This window comes from Papilio xuthus, unplaced genomic scaffold (assembly GCF_000836235.2).
Source record: "Papilio xuthus unplaced genomic scaffold, Pxut_1.1 DF827756.1, whole genome shotgun sequence".
Classification (NCBI taxonomy): domain Eukaryota; kingdom Metazoa; phylum Arthropoda; class Insecta; order Lepidoptera; family Papilionidae; genus Papilio; species Papilio xuthus.
The window spans coordinates 4,143,093-4,169,604 of record NW_013530893.1 but is presented as its reverse complement, the minus strand read 5'-3'; the positions used below and the strand labels follow the sequence as shown (position 1 = coordinate 4,169,604).

At 33.8% G+C, this 26,512-nt stretch overlaps 2 protein-coding genes across 4 annotated transcripts in view; both read right to left on the bottom strand.

Annotated features, from left to right (window-relative positions):
* The window catches only part of pll (serine/threonine-protein kinase pelle), a 21,400-nt gene extending 12,947 nt beyond the window's left edge, over positions 1–8,453 (bottom strand). The window contains exons 1-10 of one of the 3 annotated variants that reach the window (XM_013310212.1): positions 8,237–8,453; positions 7,251–7,476; positions 5,785–5,858; positions 5,022–5,099; positions 3,716–3,881; positions 2,934–3,074; positions 2,161–2,287; positions 1,601–1,765; positions 988–1,184; positions 199–537 (exon numbers count right to left, since the gene is read on the bottom strand). In XM_013310212.1, coding sequence (XP_013165666.1) covers positions 362–537; positions 988–1,184; positions 1,601–1,765; positions 2,161–2,287; positions 2,934–3,074; positions 3,716–3,881; positions 5,022–5,099; positions 5,785–5,858; positions 7,251–7,476; positions 8,237–8,356 — 1,470 coding nt within the window. In that variant the 5' untranslated portion in view covers positions 8,357–8,453 and the 3' untranslated portion in view covers positions 199–361. Of the gene's footprint in view, positions 1–198; positions 538–987; positions 1,185–1,600; positions 1,766–2,160; positions 2,288–2,933; positions 3,075–3,715; positions 3,882–5,021; positions 5,100–5,784; positions 5,859–7,250; positions 7,477–8,236 lie in introns of those variants that run through there. The other 2 variants (XM_013310215.1, XM_013310214.1) reach the window with 2 other exon arrangements.
* Positions 8,454–8,718: 265 nt separating this feature from the next.
* Positions 8,719–12,699, bottom strand: LOC106116474 (myrosinase 1-like). The gene is made up of 7 exons (XM_013310342.1): positions 12,568–12,699; positions 12,033–12,124; positions 11,093–11,665; positions 10,477–10,719; positions 9,742–9,899; positions 9,061–9,302; positions 8,719–8,894 (listed from the first exon to the last, which is right to left on the bottom strand). Coding segments are annotated over exons 1-7 (1,458 nt in total). The 5' UTR covers positions 12,570–12,699; the 3' UTR covers positions 8,719–8,746.
* Between the last annotated feature and the right edge of the window lie 13,813 nt (positions 12,700–26,512).

The window sequence follows — 26,512 nt, the reverse complement described above, 5'->3', positions numbered from 1 at the left end:
TTCAACATGATTCAGTATACTTCAACATGATTCAGTATACTTCAACATAATTCAGTATACTTCAACATGATTCAGTATACTTCAACATGATTCAGTATACTTCAACATAAATCAGTATACTTCAACATAATTCAGTATACTTCAACATAATTCAGTATACTTCAACATAATTCAGTATCCTTCAACATAATTCAGTATACTTCAACATAATTCAGTTATTCACTCGCTACATTGTTGGGCATTTTCTTCTTAAAAATACTTCGTCATTCCTCAGTACTCTTCATCCTTATTGAGTAAACATAAATCATAGCTTAGCATACTTAATCGTTCCTTAGTTCTACTTTAGTATACTTGCAGTATATCAGTTGTAGTATTCTTCAGGCAGATGCATGCTGTCGAGCTGTTTGTATACATGCAGCATGGCGGGTCGCTCGTGCCGGTCGTAGCGCGTGCAATGCAGACCTATGAACATTATCTCACGACACAACGCGGGGTTTGAGTGAACTGTTCCTTGGATGTTGCGGTCTTCTAGTGATGCTGTATAAAGATATAAGTTTTAGGAATTATTCAATAAAATACTTTGACGCATTTATCGCGCTTTCGTTACCAAGTCAAGTGTCAGACTGATTAGTGAAGGGACATAAACGTTGACATTTTAGTAAGGCTAGTGTTGCGTCACATCGGTATTATCGAATTTTCTTCTTAATATAAGAAATAGGAGGATACTTGGCTAAAATGCTTTGTAAAAAGGCCTTGAATACTGATTTTAAATAGCCTGCCTAATTTAATTTAATTTTCTATTCGTGGTTTTCTAAAATGACATCTTTGGTATCTTTTAAACAGTGAATTTTGTCTCAGAAACCTACAATTTAAAATTTAGCTACAATTCATATTATATCTGGTCCTTCGAGTCGGATCTTAATCCATTAAGGTTTCGAGAGGTAATTATTTGAGCAAAATGATATCACAAGAGAATTAAGTACATACCTAAATCAAAAGCCGGTCTGTTCTGCAGCTGTATGATATAATCTCTCAACAACTGTACAGTCCTGGTCCTGTCCATGACGGGCAAAGCTGTGGCCAGCTCCAGCATCACCACACCGTAACTGAATACATCTACTGCTGGTGAGAGGTAATGAGAGCGAAGATACTCGTCTGGTAAATAAGGACGAGTGCCGTGAACTCTGGAAATAAAAAAACATATCTTTTTATAATATATAGTTGCTACTCGATTTCGCCGATATGGCGAAGCAACCGCTGCTCGTGGACATACGCCATTGCAGATGTGTTGCCTAACTTTAATCGACAGATGGAGATGCACAGAAAGAGAATATTCCCCCTTCCTATGTGACTCCTCTGACAATCTATTTCCTCTTCTCAACCTTTCCTTATAAGAAAAAATGAGAAGGGAAAGGTAACTAAAATCTTAGTAATTTTACTAATATTATAAATGCGATAGTTAAGATGGATGGATGTTTGAAGGTATCTCCAGAACAGATGACCAGATCACAGATAAGCTACTAATTGTTTTTATTTTAATTCCGCGCGGACAGAGTCGCGGGCGATAGCTAGTTAGACATAAAGGACGTTTGTTATATACCTGGATACTTTCATATGCGTCCTGTCTTCACCGTAAGGTCCTTTCCTCGCCAGACCGAAGTCCCCGATCTTGGGCATGATGCACTGGTCCAGCAGGATGTTGCCGGGCTTTATATCTCCATGAATGAGAGGAGTACCTTCCATTGTATGGAGATATTGTAGACCTCTGGAATATATAAAGACCAATTGACCATGGGATTTACCAACTTGAATTATAAGACTGTACTTTGGTAATCTATCTTACTAATATTATAAATGCGAATGTTTAGATGTTTTTTTGAAGCTGTCTCCAGAACAGCTGTACGGACCTCGGTGAAATTTTGCAAACATATAGAACATACTCTGGAAGAACACATGGGTAACTAATTATGTTTTTTTGTTCCGAGCGTTATATTTACAAGATATAATTAGAGTCTGTATGTAGTAAGAAAAAAATATTTTTCGCATTTGTTCCAGGTAATCTCCGAAAAGACTGAACTGATTTTGTTGGAACATTTACTAGATCTTAGCTGATGTATCCAGGAGTAACTTAGGCTATTTTTGTGTCCAATTCGCGTGTACCTGGCGACACCGTGAGCTATCTTGTATCGTTGCGGCCAGGTGAGCGGCGGGTGACCTGTGCGGCAACGCAGCCGCTTCTCCAGCGACCCTCCCGACATGTACTGGTACACGAGGCACGCCTCCGGACCTTATAACACATATTTCTGTACTTCTTATAGAGGAGGGGACGTAGGGAAAGAGGTTATGTCCCTTTCCTGTGCGTCTCCTCATCCGGTATAACAACTGCTCCTATTCTTTATGAGAATAAACTGGAAAGGGGAAGAAATATAAACTTGTCCTCGGGGCAAAACGCGAAAATATTTCCACTTCACCCATGTAACTGTGTAACAGAACATAAAAATATAGGCATTTAATATGTACTCTCCAGAGACAACTAGAGGAGAAGAGGAAGAATGATGATTCTCCAACTAACTATGATGGGCAAAATCGCAGGCAAAAGACGCGCTGGACGAAGAAAGAAATCGTGGTTGCGAAATATCAAGGAATGGACGAATGTTACCAGAATTTATTTCGCTTGGTACAAGATCGGCGAAAGTTCACTGAGCTGACGTCCAACCTCCATTAAATGAAGAGGCACCTTGAGAGAGAGAGAGAGAGAGGAAGAATGGGTCCGTAATCTATTCCCTTAACCGCCTTGTCCCCTGACTTGGAAGGAAGGGGATAAGACAAAAAAGAAAGAAGATATTGTGCCCAACCCATAACAGTGAAAAATGCATCTGTTACGTTTCAAACACTACGCCATTTTAGCGAAATCAAGTGGCTGTACAACTTACCACCAAGACTGTATCCGTAGAGCGGCAGTATATTATCATGTCGGTACTGATTGAGGCACATCTCTCCTATCAGCTCTCTGTTGTTGCTCGAGTCACTGTTCAGGAGACGTTTCACAGCCACCGCTGACAGCTTCCAAACACCTACATAAATAATATAAATCTTATAAACATATTCACTTCTTTTCTTACAAAACTAGCTGTCGTCCGTGACTCCGATCACTCGAGACTAAAAAAAACATAACTAGCCTATGTATTCTTCCAACATATCTTTATATATATATATATATATATATATATATATATATATATATATATATATATATATATATATATATATATATATATATATATAATTATTCTGTGAGTGTGTATGTCACTGAACTTCTCTCAAACGACTGGACCGATTTTGATGAAATTTTTTGTGTGTGTTCAAGGGGATCTGGGAATGGTTTGGATTCACTATTTTCATCAAATAATAACTTCATATTAATTTATTCAAATTAAAGACGTGTAGACAGGACAACGTCTGTCGGGTCTGCTAGTTTTCTATATATGTATTCTACTGGAGATTAGTAAGAAGATGGGAGATTATGGATGGATGGATAGATATCTCCAAAACAGCGGCATGGATGTCACCGAAATTTTGCATAAATGTAAAACAAAGCCTGCAAAATAAACATAGGCTACTCATTGAGTTTTTTTTATAGAGAGAGAGAGAGAGAGAGAGTCGAGGGCGACAGCTAGTTTATTATTAAGATATCCAAAGTTAAGTAAGTACTGACCTTTATAAACCTGTCCGAATCCACCTTTTCCTAACAGATTACTCTCACTCCAATTGTCAGTTGCAGCTTTCAGTTCCTCGTAGTGCACCATCGGGATTGTTGATATCTTCTTTATCAGCTCATCATTCAAACTTGACGGCTTCGTGTCATTACTACTGGAATTATTCTGAAAAATAGACATATTTAATAGGCAAGCGTCAATAGTCTAATGGTTAAGGGTACGGATTTCCGATCACGAGGTCGGGGGTTCGAATCCCGCCATTCGACTATTATCGTAAACCATATCCTAGCACAAGCCTAGCGCTTAGTTGGAATGCTTAAAGAAATATTAGTAAATTTACAAAAAAATCTTCAAAAAATCGCCAAAATTGCGAAGTGATCTTTGCCCATAGACATATGTTTTTGCACATGTGCTGCCTTTAATCGACAGAGGAATGAAGGCACAGAAAGTAAAGTGTCCTCTTCTCCTAACTTCTTATAAGGAAAGAGAGACTTGGCCTCTCTTTCCTTATAAGAAAAAGGTGGGAAAGGTTAGATGTTTAAAGAATTCCGGTGCGGAGAGATTGGGTCTACCTTTCTTACGATTGATTAATCTTACTAATATTATAAATGTTTAGATGGATGGATGTTTAAAGGTATCTCCAGAACGACTGCACGAATCTTGCTGAAATTTAACACATAGGTTACTCGTTTATTTAAAATTCAGCGCGGAAAAAGTCGCGGACAACAACACCTAGTAGATAGATAAATAAGTAGTCAAACAAAATAAACTGGGATACTCTTTACGATATTTATCCCTGATATTCTATACAATTACATAAATAAAGATGACGAATCCATTGAGGACATGTCAGCAAAAATAATGTAGATGACAAACAAAACCACAGAAGATGTATGTCACAATATAAATGTCATCGACCACCGTGAACTTTGTCCTATTGCAAAATGACAGAAAACTTTATGACACGACATGATTTTTATACAAAAGTATAATTTTAGACGTCGCCCGCGACTCCGTTCGAGCGAAATTAAAAATAAACTCAATTAGTAGCCTATGTGTTCTTCCAGACTATGTTCTACATCTATGCCAAATTTCAGCGAGATCCGTGCAGCTGTGATGGAGATACCTTCAAACATCCATCCATCTATCTATTTAAACATTCGCATTTATAATAAGATTTGATCTTAAAAATACTTTTTTAACATCAAACTTAAAAATCAAATTCACAATTTCCTATAAATTTTTATCCATAGTAAAATTACAAATTGATCAAATTCACAATCTTACGGTAACATAGTAACTTACCGAACTTGACTGTAAACTGGAATCACCATTTGTGAGGCCTTCAATTGACCTTATGTTCGGTAACATATTACTTATTCCCTGTAAAAGAAACACCAATGAAGTCTATCCCTCTCTTTCTCTTTGAAATGACAGAGATAACGCAATACACTTATATTGGATAAAGATCAGATTTACCTTGAAAACAAACTTTCCTTATCCTCGTATTTGGAATTGAAAAAGACAACTAATTTGTTTTTGCAAATGGGTATTTTTAAATTCAAGCTTTAAGAAAATAAACGAAATGTCTCAAGGTCATACAACATTGTCTTCATACAACAACAACAGGGTCTTGTAGCCTACAATAAGTTAGGGATGACTAGGCCATAGTTGCGAGCGTCGTTGGCTCAGGGGTTAAGCACTTGACTTGTAATCTGCAGGTTTTAAGTTCGAATTCCGCCATATACCAATGTCTTTTTCGATTTCCAATTTACATATATACATTTATCAGACGTTCTTACAGTGAAGGAAAACATCGTGATGCAAGATGTGTTGTTCCATAGGGAACTTCATAAATGCATGCAACTGACGCGCAACAATCACGTGACATATCGTTATGGAATCGCTTCGGAGCGAATACACTTTGTCTAAACCCCCTGGTCCCAAGGATGACCTCCATAAGCGAGAAACTCTGGCTAAAGATAAGCCTCTATAAGCGAGAAAAACGACCCGGTCCGTTGGATCCTTTCTTATGCAGATTGGATAGCAAATAAAAAATTTCCCTTACATTTTGCATAAGCATCACTGGTATTGGTATGGAACTGTTACTGCCTTCCATTTTAGCTGGCCGTTTAACATTATCTGCAAAAAAATGACTAATTATGTATACACTAACTAGCTACCGCGACTCCGCCCGCGCGTAATTAAATTAAAAATTAGTAGCCTATGTGTTCTTCCAGACTATGTTCTACATCTATGCCATATTTCAGCAAGATCCATGCAGCCGTTCTGGAGATACCTTCTAACAAACAAACATCTATACAAACATTCGCATTTATAATATTAGTAAGATATTTTCTTAATAAAACTGGTTACATTTTCATTCATAATGTGTACAATTCCAAAAAAAATAGTAAAAATACGAGTCCAAGATAAATAAAAGATAAAAATATTTGGGTTTAATAATGATAACAATTTTATCGGTAACTATACGTTTGTTACATGTTTTCTTGTAAAAATACAACTTTTTCTAATAAATGTAACCATTTTCCTTGTTATTGACCTCACAATGACGTAGAAACGCATACTAGCGACGTAACTCGATTAAATTTCGATATTAGTAACTTAATTTTACTATCTTAATAATATTATAATTGCTAATGTTTGGATGGATGTTTGTTTGAAAGTATCTCCAGATCATAGACTAGAAGAACACATAGGTTACTAATTAAGTTTTTGTTCCACGCGACCGGAGTCGCGGGCGACAGCATATAGGACATATTCATGAAATTATTTACTTCAATAAAGTCACCTTTTATACTGTTATACGAAAACAAAATCAATTTAACAATTTTATACTCATTTTCCTGTTGCGTTTACAAATAAATTTGCATTTCGATTAAGACAAAAATAAGATTTCGGTGCAACTGAGTCATATTTATACTTGCAGAATAAATTTATATTCAAAAGTCTCTTAAACACCAATAATTCTGAGCAATTCTTTTTAACTATAACAAAACTAGCTCTCGCTTGTGACTCCGTTCGCGTGTTATTACAAAAAGGTAATTATAATTGTAAATTAGTAGCCTATGTATTCTTCCAGACTATGCTCTACATCTATCCCAAATTTCAGCGAAATCCATGCAGTCATTCTTGAGATACCTACAAACAAACATCCATCCAAACATTCGCGTTCATAATATTAGTAACAATAACTATCGCTTGTGACTCCATCCGCTTGTAATAAAAAAAACTTCATAGCCTATTCCTTCAGATTATGTTCTACATCCATACCAAATTTCAGCAAGATCCATAAAGCTGTTTTCAAGATAGCTTCAAACAAACATCCATCCAAACATGCACATTTATAATATTACTAAGATGCTGGTTGAAAGTTGAAATATTGTTTAAACTAGTTAAGTTAACTTGGAATAACTTAATTTGAACACTAATAATCTACCAAATCACTATTCTTCAAGTAAAGCCTCTTAAATCTCAACCAATATTGCAATTTTAATAATAATAATTACTCACCATTATCAGCATTCTTGGATTTGATGCTCCGTGTTATATCATGTTTACTCAATAGTCTATGAAATCTGCTATCTACAACCGGTACCAAACATCTCAATGCTGGTACATGTTTCATCCGGTACAGAAGAATAAAAAGTTCCTCTACTCTATGGTTCAGTTGTCCCCATTTTATGAACAGCTGTGCAGTTGGTGATAATAATTTATTCTTTGCTTCTCTTTCTATTTCCTAAAATATAATTAAAATAGTTGAGACAGTAGTTGTTTCCATTGGATGTTTCCGACATATTTGTATTTTATTAAAACCACATTTTATTTATATCGCACATTTATTCACCCTGTCTTTTACATCTTCCATTACTGTCACATTTCTATGTTGCCAGTATCTTATAAACAGTAGTATAACTTAATATATTGATTAATCTATCAAATTCTTGTTTAGAAACTCAAATCTATCCAATCCATCTTTTCATTACAATTTGTTATTCCCAAGAGTTACAGATGCTTTTTTATATTAATGTGGAAATAAATGTAATGAAAGTGGATGGAATGGTTGAGGAAGACCGAATAAAGTATGAATGGAATGTGTGAAAGAGAATATATATAAGAAGGGAGTAAATTCAGATCTGATGTCTGACAGAGATGTATGGACGAGTAGTAATTTGCTAAACCCCATATGAAAAGGGCAGGATAATGATGAGATATGTAAGAGAAAGCTATGTTTCAATGGATTAGTCTCATAGAATGTATGCTATAAAAGTAGCAATTCGTAAACAATTTGATTCTGACCAGATCTTGATTATAAATCAACTGATTTCAAACAGGAAAATCATTTTAGTACACTTTTGTAGTCTAATATGTATTTTATTTATAATAGTTAAATCGCTTACGTGATAAAAAGGCCTAGAAATTTTGGGAATACCCAATGAATCTCTCTCGCGCAAGGGAAAAACCAAATGTTACGTCGAAAACAAAATTGTTATACTTACATTAACGTCAAAAGGTGAATATTTCATGTGAACACCAGCTAATTCCTTCCATTCTTCGTCGTTATCAAGCAATCTACACAACTCTTTATTCACCTCAAATGGTAGCTCGTAAATATACATTTTTTAAAGTCATTTATAAACTTCTAGTAAAAATAACTCTCAGGATAAAAAAACACACCTCTTTCCACTGCTTCAAAAATCCGACTGACAAATGACAGCTGGTCTCTTTCTGACATATTGACGAATGACAATAAATTGACATTAACTTGACATTTGTCATAGAGTGACTTATAAATGTTAAAAATTACCACGAAAATATTTTTTTTTATTTCTCTTTAATTGATAATTCTAGCCAGATATGATGTACAAAATACATTCCCAATATTGCTTATTTCCAATGATGCTATGTATAAGCATCATCTTTTTGTCAGATAACTAAGAAACGAAAAAAGCAAAGATTTATTTCAATAATATTATATTTTCATAAACATAAATAGTTTACAAAAGATGTCAAAAACTTATATCTTCCAACACAGGTACATGATCCAAATTCAAAGTTTTCGTTGATAATAAGTTTCGATACCACATTGCCGAGCTTCTAGCCGTTCGTTTTCTTCTATCGTCTTCGTAGTCCACTTGGAATAAACCAAATTTAATACTGAAAATTTTTACACTTATAACAGGAATCTGTTAGATAATAATAGCATTTCCTCGCAATTAATAAATTGCTATTCAAAATTCAAAGGCGCCTTAAACAAACTATCATAAAACGTTTACATCTTTAATTTATTCTTATCCAATAAAATTCGTCAATTTTGATTTACCTTAGTCCTGAATCCCATTCAAAATTATCCATTAGGCTCCAAGCAGTATATGACAATACGTTGCAATGGTCTATTTCGATTGCATCCAAAATACAATTGAGGTATTTTTTGAAATATGATATTCTGTCGTAATCTTCGATACCTCCTAAAGTGCCGTAGCCATTTTCTGTGATCATAATTGGTGGATTGTTGTAAGACTCTTTGACCCATTTGAGAGCTTTTCGTATGCCTTGCGGAATAACCTGTGATAAATTGTAATTGTTTGTTTAAAAACATATTGCTATCAATGTTTTTAAAAGAAAATGAGTGGGACGGCATTATGTTTTATGATGTGACAAATCTGACATTTCAATTAAAATTAAAAATATTAAAGTTATTTTTTAATTAGAATTATTTATGTTTGAAGAACGTAAAGGGGTCTTTATTAAAACAGCAAAAATATTGTAGCCATAATAAAGAGAAAAGATTGAAGAAAGTATTGATTGGACGAAAGAGGATATGCGTAAAAAGGAAGAAGCCAAATGTGACAGCTGTTAAAAATGTGTGGAGACATAGGACAGCCTGTGCCGACCCTCAAAAGGGAAAGAGAAAGAGTGACCAAAGTAAAGCTCTATGTTGCCAGGTCATAAAATTAAAAAAAAGGGAATAGCAAGGAGAACAGTTTAAAGAGGATTTATTTACCGTAACATGAGGGATAGCTCCTTGTTCGTAATCCAAATACGAAGCTATAGCACCGATATCATCATCGTAAGAAGGTTCTGGGTACATTCCTCGCTCGAAACCAACCCTGGTGTAAAACTTTGTTGAATAATGATTGAAGCCGTAGAAATCACTGGTCCCTGATGAAGATTTTTCAATAAAATTAGAAGATTCTAATAGAATAACTTCATTACAAAAATCTTATAAACAGAGCTGAAGGGATTTAAAAATTATTTTAGTTGTTATTAGCGTAATTATGAAGGTTTTAGGTTACGTATCAACACGCAAAGATTTTTAAGAGTCACGTCACAATTGAGGACAAATTAAATGTCTTGTTATCATTTGCAACAACAACATAACTTACACCCGTTACCCAGAGGGGTAGACAGACCACGGACCTATATTTGGCGTAATTGACACACCTCTCAGTCTTCTACATTCTTACATCTGACGCACACATGCACCTGAATTTCTGGTTCTTTTACTTTTTAATATGGGTGGTATTCTTACGTATTTCATCAATTTCTTCTCATTTACTAGCTCTCGCCCGCAACTCGGTCTGTGCGGAATTATAGAAAAGAATAGCCTATGTGTTCTTTCAGACCATGTTCGACATCGGTGCCCAATTTCATCAAGATCCATTGTGCCGTTCCGGTGATACCTTCTAACATCCATCCATTCATAAACAATCGCATTTTTAATATTAGTAAGATTTACCTTTAACAAATTCAATTTCATCTTTTGTAAATTCTGGTAATCTGCTTTTAGGATAACCTTGTTCTTTGCTTCTTTTATTAACAAGACGTTTAACACGGTCCGGAAATCCTCCTTCGTCTGAAAATATCGGATGCGCGTACAATCCAACTTCGAATTGTATAGCATCTAAGCCAGCGTCAATGTCTGCTGGAGATGATGTTGCTCCTTCTCTGAAGTCAGTAGCTATGGTTATACCACAGACACCTGAAACATTTTTTAAATCATAAAATAAGTTCATCCGGTCGCATATAAAATCTTATTTTTTTTATGTCTATGGTTTTTATATTGAGCCAATTTGGTTATAGTTTTTTTTTTATTTATAAAGTTGGTTTAATTTAATCAGTTTTTTGTTCGAACCTGAATCTATTAGTTAAAAGTATAAAAAAGTAAATGTCGCCCGCGACTCCTTCCGCGCGGAATTAAAAATAAAACTTAACTAGTAGTCTATGTGTTCTTCCAGACTATTTTCTATATCTGTGTCCAATACTAAGATCTGTTGAGCAGTTCCGGAGATACCTTCTAACAAACTAATATCAGTAAGATGTCGTAAATAAATAAGTACTTTTAAAAAGCATACCTTTTTGTTTCTCTCTAAACTCCTTATCATAAACATGCCAGGCTTTCGCATGAGCAAGAACAATATTTTTAGCAGCTATATACTCTCCAATCCCATGGGCATTAATGCCGGGAGCAAATCTCTTAAGACCATAACCAAATAGACCTATTTGTTTAGGTTCGTTGATAGTGATCCAAGTTTTAATTCGATCGCCGAATGATTTATACAACACTCTCGAATATTCTTCAAACCAATCAGCCATTAAAGGATTTGTCCAACCACCTAAATCTTGAAGATTTTGAGGCAAGTCCCAATGGTACATAGTTACTACTGGTTCAATTTTATTTGATAGTAATTCATCGATCAGTTTGTTATAGTATTCAATACCGGATTCGCTTATTTTATCTGCGAATCCATTTGGTAGAATTCTTGGCCATGAAATGGAGAATCTGTAGAAATCGACACCTAAATATTTTAACATTTCAATGTCGCGTTTGTAGAAATTATAAGATTTGCAAGCGTCATCAGCGGTTGTGCCGTCTTTGATTTTGCCGGGAATGTGGCAGAAGTTGTCCCAAATACTCGGAGATTTATCTGAAAAAATAATAAATTTATAATATTGATTAATAAACTAGCTCTCGCCCGTGTCTCCGTCTGCGGGGAATTAAAAACAAAATTACAACTTATTAAGTAGCTTAGTCTTCCAGACTATGTTCTACATCTTTGCCAAATTTTAGCGAGATCCATTCAGCCGTTCTGAAGATACCTTCAAACAAACATACATCGATCCATCTAAACATTCGCATTTATATTAGTAAGATTGCATTCCTTTATCATGGTAATTTTTTGATTTTCATACGTTTCCAAACCACTGCACCAGACTTTCATGGAACTTTAGTACAACATTCTGACATTCAAGATATAATGACATATTTTTTAAATTTGGTACAGCAAAAAATACCCGCTTCACTCCATGCACCTTCTATTTGAAAGGCAGCCGTCGCGACACCAAGTTTTAAGTCATCTGGTAACTTCCTTACGACCTTTGAAGCCCTGAAATTATTTTTATAGCATTATAAAATAAAAACGTTTAAAAATATAAAAAAAGTACTAAAAACCGACTGTGATTTATTGTACGGCCACAGACTATTGTACGAAGAACTACTTTTTGCCTGCGACTTTGTCAGCATGAAATTAAAAAAAAAACTCTAGCAATTTAAACAGTAATAATAAACTCTCTAATAGCAAAAGAACTTATAAAATCATTTATTCGTTACATACAAAAATACAAATCTTTGTTAGATCCGATCCGCAATTAAAAAAAAAACTGAATTTGTAGCCTATGTGTTCTTCCAGCCTATGTTCTACATGTTTAACAAAATTTTAGAGAGATCCATGCAATCATTAACGAACCATCCATCAATCTAAATATTTATTATATTAGTAAAAGTAAGAAGTAATAGAAGTTTTGTTAAAATCTAAGTTGAACAACTTACATTAAGTACAAGTTGTAAGTTAACACAATTAGAATACAGACGTATTGTGTGGCGGGTTTAACTTGCGGTGGCTGCGACCGCGTAACGCTACCTCCGTGCCCCAGATTGTCACTAAAATAGCATATTATTGTATTTAACAACTAACTTATCTTTACAATGTTTGATTGCATTCAGAGTTCAATAATGATTTTACATTTTTCATAACCTAAAAAAGTTCTTTAGACTACTGTTGAAGGTCCATCTTATTTTTACAGAAAACATTAACGCCGGCCACTTATAAGTATATGATAAATGCTTTATTATCTTTAAAAAGATATAAAAATCAAATGATGTTCGTTAGTCTCGCTAAAAGTCGAGAACGGCAGAACGGATTTATTATATCTTTGTGTCCTGGTCTTGAAATGTTCGTTAACGCCTAGTTAAGGTTTAAAAACTGAGAAATATTCGAAACACGCGGACGGAGTCGCGGGCGACAGCTAGTTTAAAATAAAATCAGATAATATCTTACTGGTGTTAACAGTGGGAACTATTATCAGGGCTGGAGTTAGGTTAGAGCGCGGTTTGGCCCCCGCCCAGGGTATTGGATAGAAAGAGGCGCCACATGTTCGCGAATTATTCAGTGTCACGTGATCCTATCAAATCCCATCTCCCAAGGCATAGTCTAAAAAAGGTCGCCCTAAAAATCTCGGCCAGGGCGTTGATAGTACTAAAACATACTGGTCATACTAAAAACAAATGTAAATTATAAGTTACCGCGGAACCCTTGTTTCACGTGACAAATTAATGTTATAGATAAAAAATATCTTATCACTTTATCTCTGTTATTAACATCAAAAAATATGTCTTGTTACATTTTGTACAATAATAAAATATACATTGTATTGTAGTTTTATGCATATTAAAAGAGAAATGATATAAGTAATGTCTGGTAAATAACACGGCCATTTTAAAATCGCGCCAAATTGAGATCTGTCAATTTTGACAACTCTAAGATATGTCTGTGAATATTATTTTAGAGAGCGTCTGTGACTCAGGAGTCAGGCACTTGACTTGCAATCTGCAGGTCCTGGGTTCGAATCCCGCCATACACCAATGTGTTTTTCGATTTCAGATTTACATATGTACATTTATCCGACGTTCTTACGGTGAAGGAAAACATCGTGATGCAACCTGCACATATCTGAGAAGAAATTCAAAGATATGTGTGTAGTCAACCAACCCGCACTTGGCCAGTGTGGTTCACTATGGCCTAATCACCCTTAACGTGAGTAGGCTCCGAGCCCCTCGGTGGGGACGTATAGTGAGCTGATGATGATGACTTATTTTAGGTTAGTTTTAAAAATAATTTATGAGAAATACATTTATAATCTAATATTAAATATTGTACGTGTCTTGTATACAAGAATTTATGTGTTGAAAAGGAAAAAAAACCCTAAAATAGCGGATCTTGTCAAAAAAATAAGGTCGTGTTGTAAGCAAACTAACCAATCTGTTTGTACAGATGGAATGGGAGACTTGCATGTGTGTACGAGTATAATTGATTATTTGTATTGTAGTGAATAATCGAAGTTTTTCTAATTAAAATTTCAGATATCTTCTTACTTCTTACTAATATTATAAAAATTTAAGATGTATTCACCATCAGCTAGGCCATAGTCAACCACGCTGGCCCGCACTTGGTTGGTTGACTTCACATATATCTTTGAATTTCTTCTCAGATATGTGCAGGTTGCATCACGATGTTTTCCTTCACTATAAGAACGTCGGATAAATGTACATATGTAAATCGGAAATCGAAAAACACATTGGTACATGGCGGGATTCGAACCCAGGACCTGCAGATTGCAAGTCAAGTGTTTGACCACTTTGCCACCAACATCTTAAGATGTGTTATTATACTATAACTAAAAAAAATACAACCCAATTGGCTCAATATAAAAACCATAGTTATAAAAAATAAGATTTTATATGCGGCCGGACGAACTTATTTTATGATTTAAAAAATCATTCAGACGTCTGTGTTATAACCATAGCTATTGACTTCAGAGATGTTTGTTTGTAGGTATCTCCGGAACGGCTTAACGGATCTTGATGAAATTTGGCACAGATATAGAACATAGTATGGAAGAACACATAGGCTACTTGTTAAGTTTTTTTTCAATTCCGCACAGACGGAGTCTCTGGCGGCAGCTAGTATTTAAATAAATTTGGTACACTTTTGAAAAGGATATCCATCGAAAGTAGTTAAAAGTATGTTTTACCAACGATCAATATGAAGAGTTCCATGCAATCTTGCAGTAGATTCATACAATCTTGTGGAATGGCTTTTTAATAAGCGAAGGGGTCAAACGAACCTCGAGAACACTAAGATGACCAATTAAGTCCATAGACATCTGCAACACTAGAGGAACTGCAGATGCGTTGCTGGCCTTTAAGGAAATGATATCCTTGCTTCTTGAAGGAAACAAAAATCATTAAAATAATTTCACCAAATTAAGGTTCTCTCAGAGGTTATTTCGACCGCTATATAACTAATGCGTTTGTCCCTTGTCTTATTATTCGTTAAACTTCTCTTTTATGATGTAGTTTTTCTCATATTTACATGACCTAGATGTACGCGAGCGCAACAATGCATACAATTGTGAAGATTTTGTAATAAATTAAGTTAAATTATTGAAAAAATTGTATAAAAGTAATGTGACACACGAGTTACACTTACGCAGGAATTAGAACAAATATAGAAAACACTTGAACACACACAAAACCACACGAGCACAGGGCTGTACTTGGACGAAAAAAATAATACCAATATATTTAACCTTATCAAGTTATTAATTGGTTTAAATAGAAATATATGTCCAAACATAATTTCCCTTAAGTTACATTGGTTGTTGTATAATATTTCCTATGCCAAAATAACTTCAAAAGAAGAGAGGCTAAATTATTTATTTTTTTATCAGTGTATGCAATCGTACTACGTAGTTTTTTTAACGTCAAAAGCTCACGACTTCGTCGGCACAGATTAAAAAAACTTTATTAGCCTTTGTGTTCATCTATCTATGCCATATTTCAGCGACATACATGCAACCGTTCTGGAGATACCTGCTTAACATCCATCTAAACATCGCATTTATAATATTAGTAAGATGTAATATTTTACATCTATCAAGTCAGACATACTTAAAGATACACTTTCATTTCTTGTCACTAAAATCGTTTAGTTTTTAATTTTAATATTACTTCATTAATCTAATGCAATCCGGCCCTGTGCTCGAAGGCTGTATTCCAAAGACCTACATGGTTTGCCGCAGGCTCTGTCCAGCTCAGTCTAGCTCTGACAACCTTCTGTATCAGATATATCGATGGTCATGTGCTGTCGGAGTATTTGTAAAAATATATTGTCATTTCACTCATTTAATTGGAAAACAACTGAGATGGCAACAACTATGTTTTAGCAGTGGAGACCCACGGTTACGTGAAATGACAGTGTTTCAAATTGATTCGTGGTAAGATTTTATTATAATTTATTACTTAAATTGCTTTAACCTATGAGCTATTTCTGACAGCAATTTATGTGTCCTTTATCCATCTCCTGACGCCCGCGACTCCGTCCGCACGGAAGTAAAAAAACTTAATAAGTAGCCTATGTGTTCTATCAGACTATGTTCTATATGTATGCCAAATTTCATCGAGATCCGTTCAGCCGTTCTGAAGATACCTTCAAAAACCCATCCTTCCAGCCATCCATCTAAACATTCATAATATTAGTAAGACTAGCAATAGCCTGCGACTTCGGCGAATAAATATATATCTCCTATGGACAGGGAATTCTTTAAATCGGTTTAGTAATTACGGAGCCTATTCAATGCGAACAGACAAACAAATTTTTCTTTATTATAATATTAGTGCACGCATTGCAATGCAATTTTAAGGAAATAATAAAAACCGAGCAATTTTTATTCATTTTTTTTGGGACCTATTTGTCATACATTACTGGCTTACACTGTTGTAATGACAATTTTATTAAATAAAAGTCTTTTAACAATGGAAATCCACACTTACGTGGCGGTTGTTTAAAATTTTTACTTACACAAGTGTTTCATATAGATACTCGTCTGACTTGATAAATACCTAAATGCATATCGAATTTATAATGAAAAATTGCAGCTACAGAAACATATAATGTTCCGTTGTGTATTCAAATACCAAATATCTTATATATAAAATTCTCGTGTCACAATTTTCGTTCGCATACTCCTCCGAAACGGTTTGACCGATTCTCATGAAATTTTGTGAGCATATTGAGTAGGTCTGAGAATCAGCCAACATCTATTTTTAATCCCCCTAAATGTTAATGGTAGTACACCCCTATTTTTTTTTTAATTTTTAGAGAAACACGCGGACGGAGTCGCGGGCGACAGCTAGTAATATATAGAAGACATCAAGATATTCTCAGCTAATTAGTATGTATTTCGCCTTTTTCGCGTGGAATTAAAAAAAAACTTTTCGGCTATGTGTTCTTCCAGATTATGTTCTACATCTATGCCAAAATTCATTGAGATCCGTTGAGCCGTACTGCAGAATCTTTTTAACAAACATCCATCCTAAAATTTGCATTTATAATATTAGTAATTTTAGATTTCTCGTAAAAATATACAAGAAGCTCTCTTAGTGACCTTGAATCATGAATCATTTTGAGTTAGTCTACTAGGTTAGGAAACACAATTTAGTTTGACATTCCGATGTAGATTAATAGCATATATGATTGGAGAATAAATAACGTAAAGATATAAAAGGAAAGAGGAAAAGAGACAAAGAGAAGTCAAATATTTTGTGGCTTAGCGTAGCAAATAAGCTACGAAGAGCTACGAGTTCTCAAAGGCCGGCAACGCATCTGCGGTTCCTCTGGTATTGCTGATGTCCACGGGCGTCGTTGAACACCTCGGTGCTCCTGCTGCTCGTTTGCCCCCTTCTGTTATAAAAAAAAAAGTTTGGTGTATATTTTTATATCTTTGTACATCTTGTAATAGAAATTTACAATATGTTTTTTTACATGTTTTTCAGCAATGGAATCTCACAGAAAACAGTATCTACAATATACGCGTAAATATTTCATAAAATAATTGTTTTTTTTTTAATTTAAAACATAATAACCGGCCATTATCATTTATAGAATAAATAAAATCATTAAGACTAATAACACTGGCTGACTACAATTGTACTTTATTTGTTTTTACTAATTGCCATTAACGAATTGTAAATATTTGTCCCAAACATTTCTAAAAACAGTGTACTAAAATTCTTTCTTTTCTATTACAGATTTAAGGCGTACGATAAACAAAATGTGTTTATATTTCCGAATTCAGAATAGTCTTTAATAATTAAAACAGGATGTTTGAATTTTATAGGCATGTCTAAATAAAAAAAAAATAGATAATTTGTTGTACGACTGTAAGATGGAAACTATTTGTGATGTAATATGAAATGAATGATATGTAAAAAGACATAATCTCCCGCAAAATATTGCTTATTATCGAGTTTATTGCTTTCTTGATTAACCGTTGGTTACTGAGACCAAAATCTTTTATATATATAATTTTTCTTTGAGTGTGTATGTCACTGAACTTCTCTCAAACGACTGGACCGATTTTGATGAAATTTTTTGTGTGTGTTCAAGGGGATCTGGGAATGGTTTAGATTCACAATTTTCATCAAATATTAACTTCATATTATTTTTTTCAAATTAAAGACGTGTAGACAGGACAACGTCTGTCGGGTCCACTAGTAACTATATAAAACATCCTAATCATTGTCATTATAATTGACAAATTAGAGTTAACGATGTTTTAAACGGGAGTTTTTTTTTCTCAAAAACCCACGGTTAGTTAAACACTGTTTTTTTGCAGAATGTGGAAGATCTGCCAACTGGAAGTACAGACAAAAGTTCACTACAAGTACTGAGGGTTTCGAAGGCTTTCCTAAGTCAGAGGTGTCTAAGTCACAGTCAATCACGCTGACCCAGTGAGAGTTGACTTCTCACTTAACATTGAATTTTTTACAGTATTTTCTTTTACAATAAGAAGCTCGGATAAATGTACATATGTAAATCGTAAAACACATTGTTACACGTCGGGATTCGATCCCATGATCTGCAGATTACGAGTCAACTGTTTAACCTATGTGTCACTGACGCTCTCGTCGACTATCAGTTGTTTTATAATAATTATTGTATAGGAAAAACAGAACAACTTATAAGCAATAATTTTGAAAACCGGCTGAAAATAAAAAACATATTCCGCCATATACTAATCCTTAAATAGAAGAAAAAAAGAAGAAATGGCGAGAGAAGAATTGAAATGTTAAGCGAAGTTGGTTTGTGACCGTCACTAACGGGCAGTGATTATGTTTTGCTCGTTTTGACGATCGCAAAATGAACTCACTTGACTATAATCAACGTACGTCGAAAATCCAGAAGATATTTGAAGGTTTCTTATTGTTTTTTAACCGTTTTCATTGTTGTAATACTCATATAGAAACATGTATTCTCCTCTCTCAACGTCATCCTTAAAATACTGAGGTAAGGAACTATTTAACACATTGTAAAGGTAAATTTATATGTTAAGTATAATAATAAATGGCTAAAAACTGACGTATATTTGTCCAATGTCAGCACCGACTAATTTCGAGCCCAGCCTTCATCAGGATCAGTGGGACTGGTATTTCGTGGACGCGGCAAGACCCGTAAATATACGTGTTTTAATCATTTAGTACCTGGATGACCAAATTATATTTAAGTACGATTACTAATAAAATGATGAAATATGAATAATATTTTTCTATCCTTACCGATAGAAAAAGTTAAGTTTATGTTTAAGTTGATTATCGATAAAACACGAATAAAATGACATTTTCTAAAAATGATTCCTAGCTAGATCGATTTATCGCCCCCGAAACCCCCTACATACTAAATTTTATGAAAATCGTTGGAGCCGATTCCGAGATTCTAGTTATATATATACAAGAATTGCTCATTTAAAGATATAAGATAAGATATATTACTTTATGATGTATCACAAAAGTTTGAATAAGTCGAGTAATAAATTGGAATTCTAGATTTTTAATTGCATCACCACAATTGGACCTATTAATAAAATATAATATATTTTAAATATTGTTTATCGTTGTTTTTTTTTACTCCCGACTATTCTTACTATATGAAGTCAAAGATCCATAGAATGAACAGTTCACAAGATGTTAAGGAATGCAATAAAAATGCTTAAAATCAATTGTAGTTGCTTTACCAAAGATTAATTTATGACAGAAACTAGTTAACTACTTAAAATACAAAAAGAAGAAATGATGTATATATTTAGTTCTTATCTTAGAAAAGATATTAAAATAAAAGTCTAATGTTTAAAATAAATTCCTTTAAGACGCGTAAAAGAATTATTGCCGTATAATTTTTGACAGGCGCAATCCTAACCTTGAATTAAAAAATATTTTATAATTAAAAATATCAATTAATTATGTGAGATTCGGTGTACAAGCGGTGGGGGAGGAAATACCTTTATGTAGACATAGACAAGAAAAACTATAAAAGGGATTCTATCTATAGTTTTTGTCAAATGAACAAAACAAATAACAAACAACGTAAATCGTTTTATTATTAAAATAAGGTTACCTCTCGTTTTGTACAATTTATAGTATGAATAACGATTTTCGCTGATATATGTTCGTATCCTGTAGCCGAAATTTTACCCAGTATGTCCATTCGTATTTAATCCGTCAAAAGTTTTTATTGTTACAAATTGAAGGAACATTATTGTTGTTAAAATGTGTATTTTTGAAGAAACTCATTAAAAATTACATTATACTTGGTCTGCCTACCCTATTATGGATATAAAGCGAGAGCATATTTTTACAATAGAAGTAAATTCTAAATACATTTCAATTCTTATTCCTAATGTTTTCGAGTCTTCGATGTGATTTAGAAGTAAAAATAAACAAATTAATTAGCGACCTTTCGTCGTAAACAACATGGTGATTAGGGATTTTAAATGTATTTGTTTTACTATAAAAAGATAGAAATCTTCAATTCATCCATCATTCTTTCTTGAGCTGTTGAATAAGTCGTATTTCTAAGGATATATTGAATTAGTTCCGAAAGTTATTTGTGAAATTCTGATTTCCAAACGCGAAGTTAAGTGAAGTGTTATGTTGTAATTGCATTTAAATTAATTTTATAAAAAGGCAGTTTTAGATAAGAAGAAAGTATTATCGGGTTAGGAGTTTATTTTAAAGGATGTCTTCCTTTTCGATGCGATTTTAAGTAGGATTCGTCAGGCTTTGTTAATATCAAGCCTTTCGTTTACTATTTAAATTTGCGTTGAAGAATAACATCGGTTTATTTTGAAGCATTATTTTATTACAACTGTATATTATTTCAAATTTAAGTAGAATTTTATGTGACATTTAATAATTATGTCGCGTATTTTCTGCTTTTATTTGAGGTAAAGATAAAAGTTAAAGATTCGGGAACATAGAAGAAGTCTACAGATATATCTCAACACGCGGAAAGGTAAATCTTACTAATATTATAAATGCGAAAGTTTAGATGGATGGATGTTTGTTAGAAGGTATCTCCAGAACGGGTCAACGGATCTCGATGAAATATTCAGATGTAGAACATAGTCTGGAAGAACACATAGGCAACTTACTTTTTTTATTCTGCGCGATAAGAGGCGTGGCTACCAACTACAGTATGTTCGATTTATTTATTTAAGTAGGCTTTGTCCGGTCAGTTGTCTATTCTCGCCGAACATTTTCTACTTTTATAAATATCGAAAACGAACTGCATGTTAATATTATTTTTTAATTTCTTTATCTTATTTTGAAGCAGATGTACTTACTATATTTATGAAAAAAAATAATTGGTTTTACCGATCGCTTAAATGAACTATTCAAAATTTGTCAAGACGATTAGGTTATGAGAAGTTAATTAGGTCCTTTTATTTTAACTTGACTACTAATTTATGTTTTTTTCCAGGATGAATTTGTTGTTGTCTTAAGTAGATTTTATATAGTTTTTTTACCATCAAAAGCTATGTAATTTCTGCTTGAATCAACGGCAAAAATATCGTCGTACAAAAGAATACGAAAGGAAATATTTTATCTGTAAAATATAAGTAGATTTTGTTTGACTTATTTTAATAAAAAGCCAGACTTTATCTATTTTATATTTACGATAAAAAGAATCTATGAATGTTTTTTTTTTAATTTTAAATCAATGGATTTTTATATTCGGCCGTAAGTTTTCACCGAACGAAATAATACAGTTATTTATTGTTTTTTCTTAGTAGAATGGATAGAATATATTTGTCTGTGGAAGCTCGCGGTAAATAAAACAAAGTATGTTATATGTTTAATGTACTTAGCCCTCATTCGTACGGGCGCTTTTTAATCGCGCGTTTAAAAACCCGTTATAATAAAACGAATGAATTTCCATGAATTAGGGCAGTGTTATATTTTGAGCTCTTGGTGAAGGAAATAAGAGTGATTTTAAAGCCGTCGTCGCTCGATAGAAGCCAACGCCGCTTTAACGCAGCATGAAAAAAACGCCCATACGATTGAAAGCTTAGCCTTTTATAATCACTCTTGTTCCGTTCGCATTGCTTTCAAAATGCAACACTGTCCGATAAAAAATGCTATTTATAAGTGCCGTATATATACATAGAAATTAATTAAATTATTTTCCATTTTAATAAATTTTGTTTCATTTGAACGTTTTTTTAACCCGCGTTAAGAAGACGCCCGTACGAATGATGGCTTACTTACTGAAATCGTTAGATTTCAACTATTTACAATATTATCTTGTGTCTAATTGTGCTCGTAATATTTATAAGAGATTTATAGAAACATGTTCCTAAATGAATTGTTAAATTAAAAAGAAAATAAAAACAAATGAATCGTTATAATTTTGGTCTAAATTTTTCAACCGACTTCAAAAAGGAGGAGGTTCTAAATTCGTCTGTATTTTTTTTTGTTCGTCGATAACTCCGCCTCTAATGTTCCGATTTTCATATTTCTTTTTATGTATATATTACGTTAAAGTTTAAATGTTTTTTTTTAAATTAATTATTTGGTAATTGTTTTAAGTACGTTGTGACCGGCTGTTTTCTACTATAGCCGTTCGTACCGCACTTGAAATAAGGACTAAAAAGTCGACGAGATTGTGTGAACTTTTTCTGTTTTTGTTTTTTCTTTAGGAATTTAATTTTGTTGACTAGTCACTTAACTTGTCTTTTATACGGTAATAAATATATTTTAAAATAACACACGTGTTTATTTTAAATCCCACAAACAGGAGCAAACATTACAATTTCCAATTCAATTACTATAATACAATTGTATTAATTGTATCCAAGGTTTCGGATGAAAGAAGATTGCATGTAGCTGAAATGCGTATGCTAAGATGGATGTGTGGTGTGACAAGGAAGGATAAAGTTAAAAATGTGTATATTAGAGGAAGTTTGAAAGTAGCGCCAGTGATCGAGAAATTGAGGAGTAAAAGATTAGCGTGGTTTGGACATGTTATGAGGAGGGATGATGATGATATAAGCAAAAAAGTAATGAGATTGAATGTGGATGGCTACAAGGGTAGAGGAAGACCAAAAAAAGTATGGAATGACTGTGTGAAAGAGGATATGCGTAAGAAGGGGGTAGACTCGGATATGACGGCTGATAGAGATGTATGGAGGAGTAGTACATGCTGTGCCGACCCTCGATAGGGATAAGGGCAGGTTGATGATGAATACAATTGTGTTAACCTTAAATTGAACAAATTTCTTTAAAAAAACATATTTCCATTTCTGTTTTTATAAAAAGAATAAAAGGGATGACATGCTTTTATAGTTAAGGAATTAAATTCCCTTCCCAGCTTATCTGATCGAGCTTAATTTTAGCTTACAAAATTATCCCCATAAGAGCTATAATTTAGCAATAACATATGCTACTTTGTCAAAAATTTTAACATATAGCTTTGTCTTACGAAAATGGGTAAAAAACAAATGTCGACTATATGTTTCTTCAGTGGAAACTCAACAAATAACTTTGATATTATCCGCTATGATTGCATTGAATCACAAAGGCGGGTGGCTCAGGCAATAAGGAAGTTGTCACTTAGTGTTCGGGTACCCTAATGGGGTTAAATCAAGTCACACTCAGCGGGAGAATGTACTCGCAAAGGATAAATATGAAACTGATTTATTCTATTTAAAAAATAACACTATTTGTGACCAGAAAAACTAAAAAAAAAAACTGATTTTGATGATGTGGAATGGTCTGGTCCTTCAAGAAGCGAGCTTATCATTATCTCAAAGGCCGGCAACGCATGTGCGGTTCCTCTAGTATTGCTGATGTCCATGGGCGTCGTTGAACACCTCGGTGTTCCCGTTGCTCGTTTGCCCCCTTCTGTTATAAAAAAAACCCTATACCACTCTGGGGATACGATTCGAATTGATTCCTGTGGGGCTAGACAAAATGCATTCATCATTTCCGTCATATCTTCTGTTAGGAAGAAAATCCGACACTGTGCCGGTGTACTGGCACAACACTAGCTTTACTAAATTGTCGACATCTATGTCCCCTCACTAATCATTCTGACATTGGACTTTGTAATGAAAGCACGTCATTCGCGCCAAAGGATTCTAATTAATAATGTCTAAAAGTAAAACTCCATCCACCTTACGCATATCTTTCACACAATCCATCCATACTTTCTTTAATGTTCCTCTACCTTTGTAACTATCAACAATGAATCTAATTACATTTTTGTTTTTATGATCATCTCTCCGCATAACACGTCCAAATCATCCTAGCCGTTTGCCAATTTCTCGATTACTGGCTACTTCAAATTGAATGTTTCATCGTCGTAGAATGATAAAATAATTTGAGAAAATTAAGAAAAAAAATTAAATCGTACTTGATTGAAAGTTATGTTGAAAATGTTACACAAACATCGCTCGCGTTAATTGAATTTAATTCACTTGAAGATGATTCCGTACTTCCGGCGGAAACAGTGAATCAGGAAATTTCATTTAAATCATATATAAACGTATATAAGTTACAAAATGCTGCTTATTATCTTATATATAAAATTCTCGTGTCACAATTTTCGTTCCCATACTCCTTCGAAACTGCTTGACCGATTCTCATGAAATTTTGTGAGCATATTGAGTAGGTCTGAGAATCGGCCAACATCTATTTTTAATCCCGCGCGGAAGGAGTCGCGGGCGACAGCTAGTATTTTCTATAATTTATGATCGTTAAAATAACCTTTTTTATTTAGGGAATTGTGACTGTTTAACCTCGCAGGAGACAGAGTTATTGAAAACTGACCGTCGACTATCGCTATTGGGAGAGGCACCTCAAGAGCCTAATAAGACTGTAGCTCTAATAGGGAATAACACCTAAAAAGGGTCTTGACAGATGGACATACGTACAACATAATAATCCTATAAGGTTCTTTTTTCCTTTCGAGGTAAAGAACCCTAAAGAGACCAGGCGTTAATAATCGTATATGATTTAAGAATTAAAAAACTTTAAAACAGTGTTATTAATTTATCTGCAATCAAATTGATTGAGGGATTTTCAATTGAAGCAATTTAGAACAGATTCGTTGTTGGAAAATTTCAAAATCGAAGAAAATTTTGCATTTTTAAAAATTAAACAAAGTCCTACTAGTCATTTAAAATATGTAGTTTTTATTTTTATTTATTTAAAGGTCCTTCAAGAAGCGAGCGTATCACCATCTCAAAGGCAATGCATCTGCGGTTCCTCTGGTCTTTCAGATGTCCATGGGCTTCGATGAACACCTTGGTGTTCTCGCTATCGTTTTCCCTACTCTCAAAAAAAATTGGCTTATGTATTACTATCAAAACAAGTCTTAAAAATTCAAAGAACTGCAACAGGTCGGAAATAAATCACTCCAGGGTAATTAACTCCTCCAGTTCTTTGACTCCATGGCCTTTGACATCACAATGACAGGGGTAAAGGAATGCCATGGTAGTACTTGCCCCGATATAATTGAAACTAATTTGTTAATATTGTCTTGGATCTCTCATGCAGACAGTTTTATTCATCCATTACCCTGGAATATGTACTTGACAGATGCTTTATGATTCTCACGGGTTTGTATGTATTTGGCTTGTGATAATGAAAATATTCTTAAGGTGAAAAACATTCTTTGGCGTACTCAAAACTTACTGGCAATCTTCATATATATAATTCTTCTGTGAGTGTTTATATCACTGAACTTCTCTCAAACGACTGGACCGATTTTGATGAAATTTTTTGTGTGTGTTCAAGGGGATCTGGGAATGGTTTAGATTCACAATTTTGTCCGCTGGACAATGTTTTTTTAATTAATTTTTAATTTATTAGTAGTTGTTGATTTTGGAATGTTTTACATTGGATCCGACAGACGGCGCTACCATCGCAGTGTCAAATTTTAAATAATATTCAAATTAAAGACGTGTAGACGGACAACGTCTGTCGGGTCCGCTAGTTTTTTTTTATAAAATAATAACTATCGCTCTTGACTCTGTTCGCGCAGAATTAAAAAACTTAATAAGTAGCCTATGTATTCTTCCAGACTATGTTCTACATCTATGCAAAATTTCATCGAGATCCGTTGAGCGGTTCCGGAGATACCTTTTAACAAACATCCATCCATTTAAACATTCGCATTTATAATATTAGTAATTACATTTCCAGCTGTTTAGGAACGGTATAAGGGATGTACATTGATTATTAATTAATAATGTAGATTATAAAGTAAACAGTTAAGTGAAATCGAACTTGTACACCCTTTAATTTTAAATTATAACCTATACTTATTCGTTTGCAAAGCGATAAGATAATCTTTGCATCAGGAGCACAATAGAAT